This window comes from Natator depressus, chromosome 27 (assembly GCF_965152275.1).
Source record: "Natator depressus isolate rNatDep1 chromosome 27, rNatDep2.hap1, whole genome shotgun sequence".
Classification (NCBI taxonomy): Eukaryota; Metazoa; Chordata; order Testudines; family Cheloniidae; genus Natator; species Natator depressus.
This window is the reverse complement of record NC_134260.1, coordinates 15,679,916-15,699,143: the sequence shown is the minus strand read 5'-3', so window position 1 is coordinate 15,699,143 and position 19,228 is coordinate 15,679,916. Positions and strand designations below refer to the sequence as shown.

The 19,228-nt window shown below is 53.5% G+C and overlaps 1 protein-coding gene across 1 annotated transcript in view; it reads right to left on the bottom strand.

Moving 5' to 3' along the window:
* RND2 (Rho family GTPase 2) overlaps window positions 1–10,910 on the bottom strand; it is a 28,798-nt gene extending 17,888 nt beyond the window's left edge. The window contains exons 1-2 of the mRNA XM_074940596.1: window positions 10,728–10,910; window positions 9,983–10,070 (exon numbers count right to left, since the gene is read on the bottom strand). Of these exons, the coding sequence (XP_074796697.1) occupies window positions 9,983–10,070; window positions 10,728–10,826 (187 nt within the window). The 5' untranslated portion in view covers window positions 10,827–10,910. The remainder of the gene's footprint in view (window positions 1–9,982; window positions 10,071–10,727) is intronic.
* Between the last annotated feature and the right edge of the window lie 8,318 nt (window positions 10,911–19,228).

Below are 19,228 nucleotides of genomic sequence, written 5' to 3'. Positions count from 1 at the left end.
CCCCTGAACAAAAGTCAGAGGAATTTCTTGTCAATTGATCCGCAGGCAGCAGCGATATTCCAGAGCAGATTGCTGAGTGTCCTCCTGACCCCAACTCAGCTGGGCACAAAGAGAGGTCAAGGATCCATGACCCCAGCCTCGCTGCTCATGGTGTGCAGTGGGTTGATAATGCAGTCCCTGCTGACACAAGGAGCATATTTCAAGCAGTGGCATGGTGTACATCCCAGTTCAAGCCAGGAATCGTGACAGGTGGCAGAGGCAGGAAGCGAAGAATTCTGGTGACAAACCCAGGCAAGCCAGCAACCAGGGCCCCGCTAATTGGGACGGCATGACAGCCGAGCAGCCAGGAAGCCCAGAAGCATGCACCAGATTCCAGAGCAGGGATGTCAGCAGCACAAGCAGCAAAATGAAGCAAGGAGCAACTATCGTCATCATCAAAGATAAAGGTCAGTGGCACCAAAAGTGAAATGGATCTAGTGAGACAAGGGAGAAGAGAAGCAGGGACACTCCAACCTCCACCCTGCTCCCCAGCTGCAGCTGGAGGCAGTTCCATGTCTGCAGCGCAATGCTTGTACCTGGCCCTTCTCTAGCCTTTTTCACCCAGATATCTCAAAGCCCTTCACAAAGTCTTATCCCCATTTTGTTTATTTCTTGCCACGTAAAACAAGCAGGAAGACACCTATCTGCTGCTCTGGGCACCCTGACGTTATGAAAACCACCAATGCAACGTAGAGAAACCCAGCTGCAGCCAACCCCCTCATCAAAACGCCATCCCCAACACAACCAAATAAGCAGGACTTTCCCCAACATGCACCTGCTGAAGCACCTCTCGACTCCTCCATGAACGGCATTGACCACAGGGACACAAGACGCCCAGGGACTTCAGAAGGAGTTTTGGCCAAGGACGCCCCGAATTGCTCTGCAGAAGTTACAGCTTAACGCAATCAATTCAGCCACCTTTAGGCCAGTCCTCGGTGGGGACCTAGGGGACTCAACAACCTAATACCCAAGAGTTGGAGCTGAGATTTGCGCCTGGCCGGACACTGCTGCTGCTCCTGCGATGTTGCTCTAACCCCGAGGTCTGTGAACACCAGGCAGAATAAGCGATCATCTGGAAAGCGCATGATCAAGACAACAGCTAATCAACTCAGACAATTAACCTCTGCTCCTAATTCTTGTGCTGCACATAGAAAAAGCCAACGAGTAAATTACAAACTGGCCCAGCTGGTGGGTTTTCCAAATGGAGGTGACCAGGATGAAGGGGGTGTGGGATTTACCCACTTTGGGGGGCCGTTTCTGGGCCTCTCGCCAGGCCTCGTTACTGAGCAGTTCTCACTCACAGGAAGTCCAGCTTGCGTAGTTCTTGGCAGAGGAATCCCCCAGTCGAGGCGAGGGTCAGGGAGCTGGGGCCAAATTCTCACCGTGGATGTGGCAGCTCATGGAGGGAGAGAACCGCAGTGGTTCACACCCCCACTCTTGCTGGGGGCTGAAGACATACAACAAGCCCAGGCACGCTAGGAAGGAGCGGCTCCAGAAGGTCCATCAGGCAAGCTTTGCTGCACACCACACTGAGAGACCAGCCCCTTCCCTTCTCCTGGGGAGCACTGGGACTGGGAGGAGTTGGGCAGAGGGCGTTTCCAGACGTTCAGCACACTCCGCTTTGCACATTTCGTTTAGGGAAGCCAGGACCAGAGCCATCAATGAAAGCCCCAGGCCCCCTCTGCAGCCTGTGCAGTTTGCTCTGCAGGGTTTCAGTGGAGCAGATGGGTCTCCACTCCGGATGGCAGCTGTCTCAAGGAGTCCCAGGGAGCAGTTTTAAAGGCCTCAGAGCATGTTGTGTTATGCAGATGGCCTGGCTTGGGAAAGGAATGGAGATTGGCTCCCCAGGCCAGTGAGAATGGATATGTGAACACGCAGGGCTTGGTGGTCTCTGGTTGCCTGGCTGGCGACGCTCTGGCAGCCAGTTCTCAGAGTGACTGGCACTGGCTCCAGCATACGCAGCTCACCCAGTTTCTCCAGCCAGATGCTAGAATCACGCTGGTGGCAGCTGGTTAAGTAGATGAATGAGAAAAGTCTCTGGACGTGACCGTGACACATCCAGAAGCCAGGGGCTTTAGGCACCGCAAGCACATTCCAGATTCTCCCTGGTGCCTCCTAATCCAGTCCCTGGATTACAGCAAGGAATGGGAGTGGCAAACCCACAGGTTCCCTCAGCATAGCTTGGTCCAGGCACCATGCCACTGTGCTTCACAGGGAAATGTCTCTGGGGCCGACCAAGCTCATGCAATTATCTCCCAAAGAACGGAGATGCTCCACGCTTCAAGTTCCATGTGTGTAAGTGGCAAACGGCTGGCAGCCTGGGTAAGAGCATGGGGGCTTCTGCCTGCACTAAGGGCTGGAGCTCATAAACTTGTGCACTTTATTTCTCTGGAGAGCCTGGCATTAAAGGAATGCTGCATCCTCACCATTCCCAAATGGAGCAGAGTCCTGGAATGCCATGTCTTTCCGGCTCATTCACAGTGAGTTTTAGCTTGTGCGATCTGCCACCCCGACCCCCTTAAATCAGGACTCTGGTATTCCCCCGCAGCTCCCACCCCCATGGACGAGACAGAAGTTTATTTGCATTTCTGGAAGGGAAAAAACGTGGGATTCTCGTTACCAGTCTGGCTGCCTCTGCCCCTTTGCTATTATTAAGATAAGCTACCGCAGGGCCCAGAGTCCATGGGGACTTAGCCCCCTGGAGCAGCTTCTGCAGTTCTGTTTATGTCACCTGCCGTGATAGGAAACCGCCCCTCACCCTTACAGTTATTTGTATTGCTGTGTATTGCGCTAGCAACCCCAATCAGGCCCATTCAGCCGGGTGCTGCAGATGTGCTGAGGAAGAGACAGTCCCTGCCCCAAAGCGCTTACAGTCCAACTAGAAGAGGGACAGAGCTGGGGAAGGGGAGCATTATTCTCCCCATTGTACAGAAGGGGAAGCATGGTCCGGAGAGAGCAAGTGACTGGGCCAAGGTCCCCCGGGGGTGGGTGTCAGAGCAGGGAATGAACCTATCACTCTTAAGCTGCAGCACAGCCCCTTAACACCCACCTCTCACTCCTAAAGCAGGTCACACTCCCATCACTACAGTCTCTCCAGCCCCGTCCACCAGCAAATCTCTGCATGCTTTATAAGCCTGTAGGAAGGTTAGCCTGCCAGCCCGCCTGTGAGACGGAGAAAGGCCTGTCACTGCAGAGAGCCACGCCCTGCCCCTGCCATGTGGGGGCCAGAACCGCACTGCTAGGCAGAAAACCTTCACTGTTGAGCCATGCAGCATCCCAGCACCCCCTCGCTTCACTGCTGTATGGAGCTGCTCCAATCCCATTTACCCCCTGTCCTGCTAAATGGCCCCTGGGCCACCCCTGTGCAGGGAAATCAGCCTCTGCTAGCATCTTCCCAGACACACAGGAAATCTATTTCAAGCATCAGCATTTCTGCTGCTAGCCCTGCGACTCCTTAAACTGCTTGTCCGATTGGTTATTGACCTGCATGAGAATGTGAGCCAGCTGCACATATTTTTAGGCTTAACTACTTATTTGTTCGGAGGCAGGACACAAGTATGTTAATGGGGGGCATTTGAGGAGTTATTCTGGGATGAAAGAGCAGCTCCGCATTTCTCCTCTGCCTCAGCGAGCGAGTGGCACTGAACTCTCTTGTCCTTTCCCTTGCACTAAAAGAACCTGCAGTGGTGATCTTGCGGGCACTTGCACTGGGACTTTGGGAATGAGAAAGCTCCAAGAATCCATGGCGAGGTCACCCTTAAATCCCAGCCCTATTCAGCTCCTTAATCTCATCAACATTCCTCAAGAGCTCCCACTGAAGAGGGATTTGTTATCAGAAGCTGTGGGTTCCCACACTCCAGACCACAGCAAGTCAGCCTGCTTGCTGAACGGCAGAAGGGAAGGCAGGAGAATTCCAGATTCACTGTGTTATTCTTGTCCTGAAAGCACAACCACCGAGGCAAAAACATGACCTGCAATCCTGTGCCTAAGCAGCCCCACTGCTCCAAGCGACGGAGTCCTAGCTACACTACAACTCCCACTGTCCCTCCTATGGGGGGGTGAATTCTGGGGCCCATTATTTTCAGCATAGACCGGTGCTGCCTAGCTGCCTTTAGGGGGCTGAATCGGAGCCAGTGCAAAGCACAGAGTCAGGCCAGGATCCACACCAACGACACCGTTGGCGTAGCTACCCCAGGCATCAACAGGCAGCATGTGATGTGCACCAGCAAGGCGTACCCGGGGTCCAAGCAAGGATTAGCTGCCTCAGTGCAAACTGCAGCTTTGCGGCCTACCCGAGGGGCGCCTTAGGGCATGAATGCAGCTCTACCGATGTCAAGGGGTGCTGGCTGTTTGCACCAGCAGAGGCTTTGGCTGCTAGGGTCTGAACGCCACAGCAGAAAGGAGGCCTCGGATTACCTGGCTCACTTCCTGCCCTTTAAGAGGAGAGAACACAGGGATTAAATCCCAGCCCGACCAAACCCCATTGACTTGCTGCTTGTCCCATGGCCTCGGAGAGGGGTTCCCCACCCATGTGTCATCTGAGGCCGTTTCTCCAAATCCAGTAAGCAGGGCAAAGGAGGGAGTGCTGGGGAAGGAACACTACTGCCAGAGCCATGGAGGAGAAAGGGAGGTGGATGGGAGAAAGTCACTCTGGTGCGAGCTGGCTGCAGTAAACACACTGGAGATACATGGGGGCAGCAGTGACTGTTGGCAGGGAGTGGGCAGAAGGAGCGTTCAGTTTGCAAACTCTGAGTCGCCCCCTTTCAGGATTCAGCTGGAGAGCTAGGTCACTGGGAAGAGGGCAAGCAAAGCTTTTAGCCACTGCACTACTGGAGAGAGAGAAGAACTTGCTGAACCCACCAGCCACTGCCATAGAGAGCAAGATTTTCCATAGCCAATCAGACCATGGGACCAGCAAGGCCAGTGATCAATACCTGGAGCTTCACAGAAGGCAATCCCCCCACCCCATCACCAAAAAAACAACCAACCAGCCTAGCCCTGTCACCTGGCCAGCCATCAGTCCACGCAGTGGAGACCTGCTCAGAGGCCTGGAAATGTCACAGCCTCACCTCAGCAAAAGTGTCCTGAGGGGTCACTAATTTCCCCAGCCCTTTTAACAGCTGGCTGCAGGTTTTCTCGCTACACTTGGCAGGGGAGGGGGAAAAACCCTTTCCCACATCAGATTTCAGCAACCACTCCTGAGATCTGCGGAGGAAGCAAGGCCCGATGGGGAGATTATTTACCAAGCCACCAGGGTCACAAGACAAACATGAGAGTTTCCCAGCGCAACCGGTACTTCCGGACTGTGCAGAGCCAGCCGCACATGCACCTCAGTGAGCAGAGAGATCAGAATGCAGGCGCCGTGAGGCCGAAGGGCAGCAAAGCAATCTCTCCTCTGCAATGAGAGCACCGCAGCTCCCCACTGGAGTCCTGGGTCCAGCAAAGCTGTTCCCAACGCCACAGGTCCCCCTCCCTCCAGCAAAATGCTCCTCTTCTCCAGACTGACAGGTGGGCTGTCCCTGCTTCCCCGTCTCCTTTCATGTAGAGGCATCAAACTACTTCTTAATGGTTTCAAAAATACACATAGAGGTGTGGGGGGAGGAACGGCCATCCCTGCGGTGCTGTAAAATGGCACCTAACACTATTTCACTCTCATGCCGTGTCTGGGTGTAGGACTGACGTACAAAGAAACAAACACTGAACACGACTGACGTCTGCGGGGGGGGGGGGGGGGGACCTGAACCAATCTCCTTTCCTCTTCATTGTTGAATGCATGTTTGAGTTCTCAGGACCTGGGGTGAAATTCCTGCGGACGGGGTGCACTGGCCTCACCTGCACAGGAGGCTTTACGCTCGCTGAAGGTGTTTCAGGGCCAAGAATTCTATTCTAGGCCAGGGTCACCTTCCAACTATGAAAAACTGAATGGAGAGTTAAGGGTTAAAAGATTTTCAAGAGAAAATCCAAGTCCACAGTATGAATTGGGATAAATTTGATTCCTCATCGCTGCCATTCACCCTCCAATAACGTTTCCCTAACTAGATTTACCTGTTCCCTTGTCAGCTGCTCATGTCAGAGCCTGGATTTGCCACTTAGCAAGAGGGGCAAATTCAGCCTGATAGGCCTACATTAGCCAGCCTCCTCCACATGTCACCTGGCTCTGTTAGCCTCAGGCAAGCTGCTCCCAGGAGCTGCACACAATATCCTAGTTTAGAACACAATCAACAGGCATCTTGGACGGTTCGATAAGCCGTGGCTGCATTTAGCTCCAGTAGAGGGAGTTTTCTAACAAGAGTGCTCTTGCGGGAGGGCCTGTTACAGGACCACCCCTGGCGGCTCCACACACTTTCACAACTACCTAATTGCAAAGGAAAAAAATTGACAGGCAGCTCCCCAGCTCAGGTCTCTACAAATCCCAGGAGGGTGGAAGCCCAGGGCTTCAGCTTCAGTCACCAGGAGTTGGCGAGTGAGAAAACTATAAACCATCGTCTCAAAAGGAGGAGACACCCAGCAGCACCCTTCCCTCCTGCGGAGGATGGAATTTAGCAGGAACAATACTCCCTGCTTGGAAGCCGGTCAAAAGTGGCAGCGGGTAGCCCCCAGTCTAGAGAAAGAGCATCCTGCGGACAGTCACTCTGCACCAGTGGGGCAATTAGCTGCTCCAGATCCCATCAGCTCAGCTGCTTCCATTTGCTATTGTGTGAAACTTATTTTACCAAAAGCTTCTTTTGACAAGTGTCTCCAAAGGGAAGTGGAAATTCCACAGCAGTTCACAGTCTACAGCTAAAAATATCAGTTTGATTATGGGGGGAAATTGGTGTGTGCTGTTTTGCAGGACCATTTATTGAAGAACTAGCTCTTGTATATTTCAAATTCAAGCTGCAAAGGAAGGGAATTTATGTAGTGACTCTCTCCACAATAACCCATTTTAAAAGGGTTTACATGTTTCCGAAGGAGAAGGAGTGAGAACGAATCAAAATCCGTTCACAGCAAAGAAGAAAGGGAGATAAACATTGGATAAAACTCACTTCTTTTGTTTAAAAGGAAAAAAGGGTAGAACTGAGTGCATCACAGAGCGTGATGCAGGCGTACAATACATGTACATACCTCTAAAACCATTTCATCACATCATTTAATTTTAACATTTGTAAGATCAAAGCAAATGTTCTGGAAAATTCCTAAAAAACACCAAGTGCGTCAAACATGCTGCCGTGCGCTCGAAAGCTGACGTTTTTAATTCTGAGAGGCAGACGCCCACCGCGGAACCACTGGCCTCTAACAATCGCACACTTTCACAACTGGGGACAGGCCTCAAGGTTTTACAGTTCAGAAACTCCCCCAAGCAAATCCGAGGCAATTATTCTGGATAACAAAACTCAATGCGCACACACAAAAAGCCATAAGAACGACAGGATTTTCTGCTCTCGCTTCATTCCCTAGCAAGCCAAGTGTCCGATTCACCGCTGCACTACGCTGGTGTAGCCCTGCCGTTAATAGGCCCTAAAGCTTTAGCTGAACTTTTGTTACTGGGTGTTCGGAAGGACTCTAATGCAGACACATCAGTTCCATAATTCCCCAGCTCTGCACCATCGCTTTGTGTATTCAGCCTCCACAGTTTCTGCCTCTAGGTAAACACTGGTAGCTGAAGCTTTTCCACTTCATTATTTCATCCCTTGCTCTGCCACCTCCAACAGCTGCCCTGCCAACCAGTTCACTGCTGCTGCTGCTCCTGCAAAGGGAAAGACCCTCTTTCTCTCTCAAGACAGAGGGACCTTTCGGCAGCACACACTTCTCCCAGGACAGGAAGCCCCCAGTGAGAGCTTCACAGCTGCATCTTGCACAGCAGAGCTAGACCAGCTCCCCGGGGTAAACTGCTAAACCCACAGCTATAAATTAAGCTAACATGCAAGAGCAAGGGAATTCCGACTTAAGGTTTCATACGGAACGTAACCTCTCTTCTCATTCTGAATCCAAGAGTCATCAATAGGAAAAAACAAACGAGAGCCTTAATTAACCTTCCCAGAAGGTTTCTAGCACAGGCACTCAGCCACGTCCTGGCTCTCGGCTGCGTCAGTGTCGCCCTGGGAGTCCAGAAAGGTTTTCAAAAGTAAATTTAAAGGTGCACCCACATTTTTGTGCTAAATGCCAACATTTTATCAGCACTGCTACAAATAAACCACTTGTGTCTATGCCCGTTTAGTGTCATAAGGCTCTCTGTGGTTTAGGAGGGCTGTATTTATGGCTTCCTGCATGATCTCAGCCGGACACAGACAAAAAACAAACAAACAAAAACCCAAAACCATTTGTCAAAGGGAAGAGAGTAATGAGAGAAAGGAACCTTCCTGCAGCACATTCCTCACGAAGGTGAGGTCTCCAGTCTTGAGAGCTTTTCCCCCCTTTCCTTGCTAGCCTCACCTTGCACCTAAGAACTGGTTTTATTATCACGCAATTGTATCCATGATACAATCAAAGCAGGAAAGACACTGAGTACAGTACAGCAACTGAACGTAGCGTAGAGCAGCACTCCTAGGAGACAGTATCAGTGCAAGCTCAAATCCATCTATGTTTTAATATAAGGATAAGAAGAAGTTATACGAAGGGGTTACTGTGTATTAGTGTTGGGCCAGACGTGGGGAACAACTGGGCTGGTGTGAGGGTGCAGCGAAGCACAGTGCTGTGCAGAGAAGACACAAACTACCCCAGTATCAGAATGCAGCCAGTGACATTTCTAAAGTTCCAAGGAACAAGTAGGCATTAGTGGGAAAGCCAGTCGTCATGAGGGCGCACAGCTTGCAGAGTGGGTCTACAGCCACACACAGGGGTTAACGATAACAGACATATGTGAAGGGTGCCCACGCCACTGAGGGAGATTTGTTTGGCCTGGTACGAGGGGTTATAATAACCAGGAGTCACACATTTCAAAAAACAAGGAAAATGTAGGTTAGCTGTCAGGAATGGCTCCTAGAGGAGGTGCTCTAGCTGCCGAGGGAACAGTCTCCCCAGGGAAATGGTTCAAGCCCCAGCTCTGGAGACATTTACAACTGGATTAAATAAAAACAGCACGAGTTTGCGGAAAAATCCCACCCCTGCAGGCAGCTGCACCCTGTTGTTTCAGCTCGGTGGGTTTGGTGAAGTGGGATGAAAATAGAGTCTCTAACCCTCAGGGACTAGCCCCTTGTAATACAGCGTAGGGCATGACCCTGCATTGGTCCTGGGGGGGCAAGGAGAGGGAGAAAGGACCCAAGAGACCACCCCATCTCTAGTTTCTGTGGGAACAAAGCTGTTGTCAGTTCAAAGGTCCAACTTTCATAGGTCTTAGAAGAGTCCCAGCAAGGCAAATTGTAGGAAACTATGAAAATACCCACCCTGGCCTCCCCCAATAACCCATCACTCTGTCCCCTCCTACAGCCTGAGGGGGAGAAGAGTGTTACTAATTCTGCTGTATTACTTTAAAACACCTCACCTATCTGGGCAACGCCATGATTCCCTACGTGGGAGAAAGACACAGATCTGCAGCTGGGTCTGGTGTGTGCCCCACACGGGGAAGATCAGCAGGCAGGCTGCTATCATCACCCCATGCCAGCGCATCAAAGCTGGCAGGCTGCCTCCTCCTGGGGGCAGCTGTCGTGCCCTAGTTAGGGAACAGGACAGGGTCTGGATGGGGCTGCTGGAGCAGGGGGCTCTGCAAACCTGGGTGGGGAGCAATGGGGGGGATGGGACAGAGCAGGAGAGGGAATGGAGAGAGTTGGGAGACCCAACAGGAGGAGTGGCGTGAGGGAAAGGGGATTCCAGCAGGCAGGAGGGGAAAATGGGGATCCCAGCCTGGGAGGGAGTCCTGACTACTGAATCCAGGATCCAACATTCTCCTGAACATTTACCAGCCAAGCCACAAAATCTCCCCTCCCGAAATCCCCAGCACCCCCATCCGGCCTGTCTGCCCCCTCACCTGAGGTGTCCCACATGTTGAGCTCGATGCGCTGCTTGTCGATCTCGAAGCTCGCCGTGTAGTTCTCGAACACGGTGGGGACATAGTTCTGGGGGAGGAGACGGGACAAGTCTGGGTCAGCAGCTCCTGCGCCGGCAGCCCCAGGGAGCTGATCGGATCCTGCCCTGGCGTCAGCACCGGGAGCTGACCGCGCATTGTAACCGTCCCTGACGGACCCCTGCCCATGTCCAGCAGCACCCCCAGCCCAGACACCAGCTCCCCCGGTCACACCTCAAATCTCCCACCCAGACCCCCAACTCCATTCATCCCCCACTGCACCCCCAAAGACTGCCACACACCCAGCCCAGCCCCCCCCAGCTGCACCTCAATTCCCCACCCAGACCCACAGCTCTCCTAGCCAGAACCCCAGTCCCCTTCATCCCCCACCACACCCCCATCAGCACTTATCACACCCCCAGCCCATCCTCCCAGCCCCCTCGGCCACACCCCAGCCCCCTCCACCCAGGGCCCCAGCCCCCCCTTCATCACTCTCCACACCCCCAGACCAGACTCCCATCTCCCCCAGCCACACCCCCAGCTTGGACCCCCAGCCCCCTTCAGCTCCTAGGGGCACCCCTGTCCCCTTCAACCCCCACCACACCCCCCGGCCATCCCCCCTGCTCCCCCAGCCGCACCCCCAAATCCCCCAGCAGACCCCCAGCTCCCCCCCGGCCCCGCAGCTCCCCCCCAAGTCCCCCGGCCGCACCTCGGGGTAGCTGTCCTTGGCGAAGACATGCAGCAGCGCCGTCTTGCCGCACTGGGTGTCCCCCACCACCACGATCTTGCAGCGGGCCCCGCTCTCCATGGTGCCGCTACGCGCCCCGCATCGCAGCGCCCGGCTCCGCTCCGGACCCTGCGCCCGGCGCCCGGGCCGCTTTAGCCGGGACCAGCCCCGCGCGGCCGCGCCCCCGGCTCCCCCCGGCACCAACCAGGCGCGGAGCCGCCGCCGCCGCCCCGCCCCGAGCCCCGCCCGCGACCGCGACCGCCTCGCTCGGGAGCCGCGGGCCGGAGCCGGAGCCGGAGCTCGGGGGCAGCGCCCGGAGGGGCTCGGTTACAGGTTGAGGGGCGTCGCTCCTCCCGCCTCTGAGCCCCCAGCCCGAGCCCAGCTTTCCTCCCCCAGTCCAAATTCATCTCTGCCCCCCACGCAGCCCGAGCCCCCAATTCATCCTTTCCCCCAGTCCCCAATTCATCTCTGCCCCCAACCCAGCCCGAGCCCCCAATTCATCTCTCTCCCCAACCCAGCCCGAGCCCCGAGTTCATCCCTGCCCCCCAGTCCCCAATTCATCTCTGCCCCCCAACCAGCCAGCTCAGCCCGAGCCCCCGATTCATCTCTCTCCCCAACCCAGCCCGAGCCCCCAATTCATCTCTCTCCCCAGCCCGAGCCCCCAGTTCATCCCTGCCCCCCCAGTCCCCAATTCATCTCTGCCCCCCACGCAGCCCGAGCCCCCAATTCATCCTTTCCCCCAGTCCCCAATTCATCTCTGCCCCCCAACCCAGCCTGAGCCCCCAATTCATCCCTGCCCCCCAACCCCCAATTCATCTCTGCCCCCAACCCAGCCCGAGCCCCCAATTCATCTCTCTCCCCAACCCAGCCCGAGCCCCGAGTTCATCCCTGCCCCCCAGTCCCCAATTCATCTCTGCCCCCCAACCAGCCAGCTCAGCCCGAGCCCCCGATTCATCTCTCTCCCCAGCCCGAGCCCCCAGTTCATCCCTGCCCCCCCAGTCCCCAATTCATCTCTGCCCCCCAACCACCCAGCTCAGCCCAAGCCCCCGATTCATCTCTCTCCCCAACCCAAGCCCCCAATTCATCTCTCTCCCCAGCCCGAGCCCCCAGTTCATCGCTGCCCCCCCAGTCCCCAATTCATCTCTGCCCCCCAACCACCCAGCTCAGCCCAAGCCCCCGATTCATCTCTCTCCCCAACCCAGCCCGAGCCCCCAATTCATCCCTGCCCCCCAGTCCCCAATTCATCTCTGCCCCCCAACCACCCAGCTCAGCCCAAGCCCCCGATTCATCTCTCTCCCCAACCCAGCCTGAGCCCCCAATTCATCTCTCTCCCCAGCCCGAGCCCCCAGTTCATCCCTGCCCCCCAGTCCCCAATTCATCCCTGCCCCCCAGTCCCCAATTCATCTCTGCCCCCCAACCACCCAGCTCAGCCCAAGCCCCCGATTCATCTCTCTCCCCAACCCAGCCCGAGCCCCCAATTCATCCCTGCCCCCCAGTCCCCAATTCATCTCTGCCCCCCAACCACCCAGCTCAGCCCAAGCCCCCGATTCATCTCTCTCCCCAACCCAGCCCGAGCCCCCAATTCATCCTTTCCCCCCAGTCCCCAGTTCATCTCTGCCCCCCATTCCCCCAGCTCAGCCCAAGCCCCCAATTCATCCCTGCCCCCCAGTCCCCAATTCATCTTTCCCCCCGCCTCCCAGCTCAGCCCCCCAGCCCCCAATTCATCCCTTCCCCCCGAGCCCCCAATTCATCTCTACCCCCCAGCCTCCAAATCATCCCTCCTCCCCAACGCCCCCCAGCTGAGCTCTCCTCCCCAAGCCCACAGCTCAGCCCTCCCGCTGGCTCCCCAATTCATCCCGCCCCCCCCCTCGACTCATACCTCTCCCCAACCCCTCCAACTCATCCCAACCCATCCCTCCCCCGACCTCCCAGCTCAGCCCCCTTCCACACAGTCACTGGGACAGCCCCGAGGGCTGGGCCCGGAGGTGCCGGGTTTTGCAGGGGCTGCGTTTCAGCCAGTAACTCGTTGCCTCTTGGTTCCCCTTTGCGCTCGGCTCGCTGGCCCCGTGCTGTGGAGTTTGGGTCGGGGCTGAATAAGAACTAAGGGGGGCGGGGGAGACAGCCTGAATCAATGTGTATAGTGTGGGGGCTGAGAGCCCTTGAACCAAACTGTAAACCCTGCATGTGATGGAAACCACTTCAAGCCGGGTTCCAGCGCCCATGGGCTGAATTGAACTTTATCTGGGGGCACAGGAGACATCTCAGCTGCTCGCTTAATGCACTGAATGTTTGTAAGGTTACACCACCCCAGAGCTGGGCTCTGCTGTGCTGCCCTACAGCTACCAGGGGGAGCACCCAACTCTGCTTTCTGGGGGGCCTGCAGTTAATTCCTCCCCCGTTTGTTTTTTGGGGTATTTTTTAATTTCTCGGCAATAAGGCAGGTTTGATTGGAATGGGATCTATTACAATAGCTCCAGGCAGAGGCCCCAGCCAGGTGTGGCACCCAGTCAAGGCAGGCTCTGTACAGACAGGCAGCCTAAGCTGCTGACCCGCCAAGATTTGTGCCTGTGCTTACTGGGATGCGGCTAGTAGGGCTACTGCAATGTGTAAAGTTAAGTGTGTGCCTCAGTCTTTGCAGGATTGGGGCCTGAATAGACGTGATTAGAATTCAGCAGGCCTTGCTCTGGCAAGCTTTAGCAGAGACACTGCTGACATGAGCAAGGTCCTGATCCTGCCAGAAGAACTCTGCAGACAAACCCTAGGCCCACACATGGCCCCACTCACATGAAAGGGGCCCTGCTGCTCACACAGGATCAGGGCCTACAAGCCCCCAATGCATCTCTTGCCATTAATCTGTAATGGGTGGATTAGAGAAGCACACCGTTCATCACTAACTGTTATTGATAGCACACTGTGGGTGACTTAAGTGCTTTACAAATAATAATAATGGTTTTTCCCTGGTGCAAATAATGTAGCTCATCAGTCAGTGAAGGAGGTGTTTCTCCCAGGCTGTGGATACTGATATCTGTGCACTGGCCCAGAGCTGGTGGTAAACTAACCTAGTAATAAGGACCCGCCAGCATCCGCCTGCAACCAAACTTCTAGCAGCTCATTAAATAGCAAGATATGCTGTCTGAGCTGCAAGGTCCTTTTCTTGCTCTGAGCTAGCCAGATGGTTGTAACCAGTTCTGGGGAAGCCTTTGGCACATCCCAGAGCACCTCTCTTGCCTATGTCTAAAGCTAAGAAAAAAAATTCATATCCGGGTGCTCACCGTAAGGAAAGCATGAACAAATACACAGGTATCGCCAGAGCAAAAATCAGAAAGCCAGACCTGAGCCTGCATGGGTCAAGGGTCTTTGCCCCTTTTTGCCAGCCTGTTGTCTGGGTTCAACGGGGGGCCTGGTGAAATTGCACTTTCAATAACATTTATGAGTACTTGTGAAAAACAGGAGTTTTCACAGATATTTGCAAAGCAGGGCTTGGTTGTGTTGGGGGAGGGCCACCGGTAAGCCAAGTGAGAGGAGTCACGTGGTGCCTAGGCCATGTGCACTGGGGTGAATTTCACCCGCGGTGCAGTGCTGACCTGGCTTTAATTGAAAGTACCTTTGTATGTTACAATGGAGGGTTTCTTTCTGTAGATCACATAGGGTGAGAACTGTGATTGTCAGCTCTTCGGAGCAGGCTCTGTCTTTTGGGTTATGGGGCCTGGGGCACTACCATAATGCAAATAATAACAACACTAATGAAAGGCACCAAAGGGCCTGGAAAGCATCCCAGAGGTCAAGGCTGTTCACTCTCACCTAGGGCTGTTCCCGCTGTGTCACCCCAGCATGTGTTAGCCCTTGGGGAATGTTTTGTTCCCGTGAACATTTTCAGCAAAAATTTTAAACTTCATTTTCATTAACATTTTCTTTAAAAAATAACCACCACCCCCCGCAGTTTTTAGACTTTTTGTTTTTGTTTTCAATTGCCAAAAAAGTTTGTCAGTTCATTGTTCACCTCCAAAATTCTGTCGAAAGCAGACATTTCCCACTGCGACAAAAACGCCACGTCTTCACTGAAAAAAAAATGGTGAATGAAGAATGTTGACTAGTTATACCCAAGAGTCCAAAACCTCTGCATTATTTAATGAAGAGCATCAAGTAGTATCTGCAAAGACAGAAGGCTGGTCTGCTTGCCACTTATACATGCTGCTCTGCTTCCAGGCAGATTCACAGGCCTGGTCTGAGCTTCCACAGCCCGCTGCAAAGAGTTTGGTAATTTTAGCTCCGCAGTGGAGGGGCATTTCTCACTATGTATGGACCGTGTGTCTATACATTACGTGCACCGATTTTAATTAGCAGAGTTATTGAAAGAGGAAGGGCTCCTTCTGTGCTAATATCTCACTGGCTGAGTTGCAGAAAGATTTACCCTAATGGCAAACTTTAATTTGTCAGCGACAGGCTGTCACAAAATGCTGTAAAAATAGAGATAACGAAGACACAGTGACTCTGAAGAAGTGGAAATAGAAATGTTTTGGCAGCGATGGCGGGGGGGAGGTTATTAATGGGCTGGTGGGGCTCATTTGTTATTGCTCAAAGCATGTTCATTTTTCATGAATAAATGTTGTGAATGGGACAGGGAGTGGGAGGCAAAGGACGGAGACAACACCAGGAAAGGTCTCTCTTCTCTGAGAGAGTCAGTGGGGCTATCAGTGCCCAAAGCTCTGAATTGCTCTGCCATCAGCTAACGAGTCTGTCCACCTGAGCACTGACTGGGACACATTTTCTCAGACTGGCTTGCACCTTGCAGAGTGGGCTACAGCTCAATTGCACAGGATTCATGTCTCCCCAGGCTCTGTCATGGCAGCCTGCCCCTGAGGCAAAGGCCTTATCTAGATTAGGATTTAAGGGGTGACATTAGCACATGTTAACTAGCGCACTGTAAAAGTCCAATCTAGACAAGGCTGTGCGCCTTTGACATGTGTTAAAGCCTGTGTCCCCCCGACCCCGACACCTTCACATCCTGGCAGGGGCGCGGGAAGTCATAGAACAACATTGCCAGTCCTGTATAAGCTGGAAGCCAGGCAGTTGGTGCCATTATTCCTTTAAGCCAGGGGTGCTGCTGCATGCCCACACCCCTCGTTCAGCCCCCCGTGCACTCTAGACAAGCCAGAGAGAGCAGAGTGGGGCTCTCCTTGCAGCCCTGTGACACAGCTGCTCACAGACTATAAGGCCAGAAGCATCCTTGAGAGCATTTACTCTGAGCTCCCCCAGACACAGGCCACAGGACTGCCCTGAATGAATCCCTGCTGGAGCCAGAGCAGTGCTAGTTAGAAAGCCATCCAGCCTTGACTGGAAAAGAGCCAGTGATGGAGAATCCAGCCCAGCCCTTGGCGAATTGCCCCAGTGGCTAATTACCCTCACTGTAAACTTTTGGGCCTTGTTTCTATCCTGAATTTATCTAGCTTCAACTCCCAGCCATTGGATCATGTTAGACCTTTGCTCCAGAGGGAGTAGACGAGTTTTCCCCACGCTCAGTCCCTGGGGCCTTTGCAGCACCCTCAGCCACTGCTGACTCAAAAGCACCTACGGGAGAAACTGCTTGATTTCCCAATCCCCTCCCCCGCAGCTTTTCCAGAGCCAAGTAGGGAATTCAGCAGCTAGTCTTCTGCAAAGACAGGAGGGTCACAGCTGCAGAATGTGTCCCGTTTGGTGCAATCTACCATTTGGCAGGGCAACACTTGCAGAATGTCTATTAGCCAACCCTCACTTGCAGTGTAAATGTTCAGCGCAGGGTGCAGAGAGCTACCCAATGAAATCCCACCCTGCTTCGGACCACTTGCTGTGAGTGACAGATGGTTTCCACACACACTGCTGACCCTGATAAAAGAACAGGGGGACTTGTGGCACCTTAGAGACTCACAAATTTATTTGAGCACAAGCTTTCGTGAGCTGCATCCGGTGAAGTGAGCTGCCGCTCACGAAAGCTCATGCTCAAATAAATGGGTTAGTCTCTAAGGTGCCACAAGTCCTCCTGTTCTTTTTGCGAATAGAGACTAACACGGCTGCTGCTCTGACTGCTGGCCCTGGTGTCTCCCGGGGCTGGATATTCCCTTTCCCCAGGGAGCTGTTGAATTATTACGACAACTCACACAACTTCATGCTACTATTACTACTTTATTTATGGTAGCCCCCAAAGCTCCCATTCAGGATCGGGCCCCATTGTGCAGAGCACGGAGCAAACACATTGCAGGAAGCCGCCCCAACGCGAAGCCCGGCAGGGCTCAAACGCAGGCCTGCAGAGCGACTGGGGAGCAGCCACCTCCATGCTGCCACCCAGTGGGAGCTGTGAGAAGCTTCTGCTCCACTGCCCAGGACCCAGTGTGGACACAGACCATGGAAAGTCCCACCTCAAGGCGGGGGCGTCTCCTGTAGCTGCCACAAACATTCCTGCTCCCGAGGTCCTGGCTTTGACCTTGGCTTGATTTTGGACTTCACTCCTGACCTGGACCCTGAAACCTGACTCTGATCCTTGGTATTGACCCTGGCCTGGAACTTGACTATGAACACCTCCGTGGCTCTCAGGGCGTGTGCAGGCGGGGGCAAGCAGGAACGCCCCCTGCCCCCAATCATCAGGGGCACAGAACTGCTCCAGAACTTCTCTGGAGGGAGGGAAGATTGAGTTCTTCTGGGGGTGGCAGCAAGCTCCTGCTGGGGGTGGGCAGTGGGGGCAGTGAGTTCTGTGCCGCCCCAAAAGAGGGGTCAAATTTTAATTCCTGCGCATGGCCCTGGCTGCTCTCAGCCCCAGGTTTGACCCTGCTCTGACTCTTGGTCCCAGCTCCCCTTGTCAGGATCCTGACACCCTGCCCCAAAGAGCTCACTCTCTAAAAGCTCAGTCCCGCAATGGCCCACGGAGTGCTCCAGCGACGTCAGCGAGGACCTGCCCACATAGAACAAGTTGCAGGATCTGGGCCTAATTTAAGACAAAATGCAAAAAGTGAGTATCACGGATAAGAGGAGGGAGTGGGGCGGGGCACAGGAACAGGCCACCAACATGCACAAACAGAGTCTTCTGGATCCTTAGGGGCTGAATTTTTAATGTCTTTGCAGAGGGGAAGCCAAAGGAATCCCCCATGTTGTTCTGTGCAGTAAGGCCCTGATCCAGCAGAACACTTAAGCATGCGTAAAGAAAAGGAGTACTAGGGCATGCATGTCACTTGAAGCACATGACCTGTCCTGTTGACCCTAATGGCACTACTTGCATGCTTCAAGTTAGGCATGTGCCTGCATGTTGTGCAGGATTGGGTATTTTTCACTCCTTTCTGTATTTCTGTGTCTTGCATTACTTGGTACAGAGGTTTTCCTGCACCGTTTAACCCTTCCATCTGTAGCTCCACAGCCTTGGTATTACATCCCGGATCACTTTGGAATCTCCCCAATACATTTCTCCACCAGGAAGACAGAAATAGGGAGAGAAACAGATTTTTATTTCCTGACGGATCTATTTTTAAATATCGCCTTGGTGTCTGATTAAATATTGTGCCAGAGAGCTAGAAACACGCAAGGCAAACATGCAGAGTCTTGATGGGCTCTAGCAGAAAATGCACTTTCAGCAGTTAAATCATTCAGCCCTGAGTAGCGTGTTATTTGATGGATTCACCTGGAAGATTAGGAGGTGGAGTTTGAACACACACGGCAAAAGATACAAATCAACAGCAATTAGGGAGGTTCAGAGAGAGAGAACATCCCAACCAAATCCCCTTTAATGTGTTTTGCCTGTTTTCATTCTGCACTAGAATGATGCTGATCTGACTCGCCACTGGCATTAATGAAGTTTGCACCTTGGGGTGAGCAATTTAATTTATCTCAGCAAACCAAAGCTCATTATCACAGTCCATAAATGTTATCCGATGAAAGCAGCATCCTTCAGCAATCTCAGGGATTAAAGCAAGGAGGTATTCGATTTCCAAGGACAGTAATCAGAGCAGCAGCCGTGTTAGTCTGTATTCGCAAAAAGAAAAGGAGAACTAGTGGCTCCTTAGAAACTAACCAATTTATTTGAGCATAAGCTTTCGTGAGCTACAGCTCACTTCATCGGATGCTGTAGCCTAATGAGATACTGAGAATTCACAGCTCTAACCGAGATATTGTATCAGAAAGGAGAGCGGGAGCCCCCGAAACACTCCAGAGTTACAGCAGCCCCTCTTTTCTCTGGTTCTGCTGAAGAGACAATCCCTGGGATGCCTTCAAGACCAGCCAGGCTGAAACTTCATTTGAGCTATGCCAGGGTCTGAAGGACTCTCCAGACACTGCAGAGTCCAAGAGCTTTCCTTCCAACCAGGATACAAAGACAGGCTTATGGGAGGGGCTGTCACTTGCAGCATCAGGTACACATACAAACAGGATGGGGCTGAGATGGGGAAGGAAGCGTGATCTCCCTTTTCTGCTTGGCTGTGAAAATGTGCCCCCACCACCTTGGAGTACAGCCAGCTGTTTGAAAT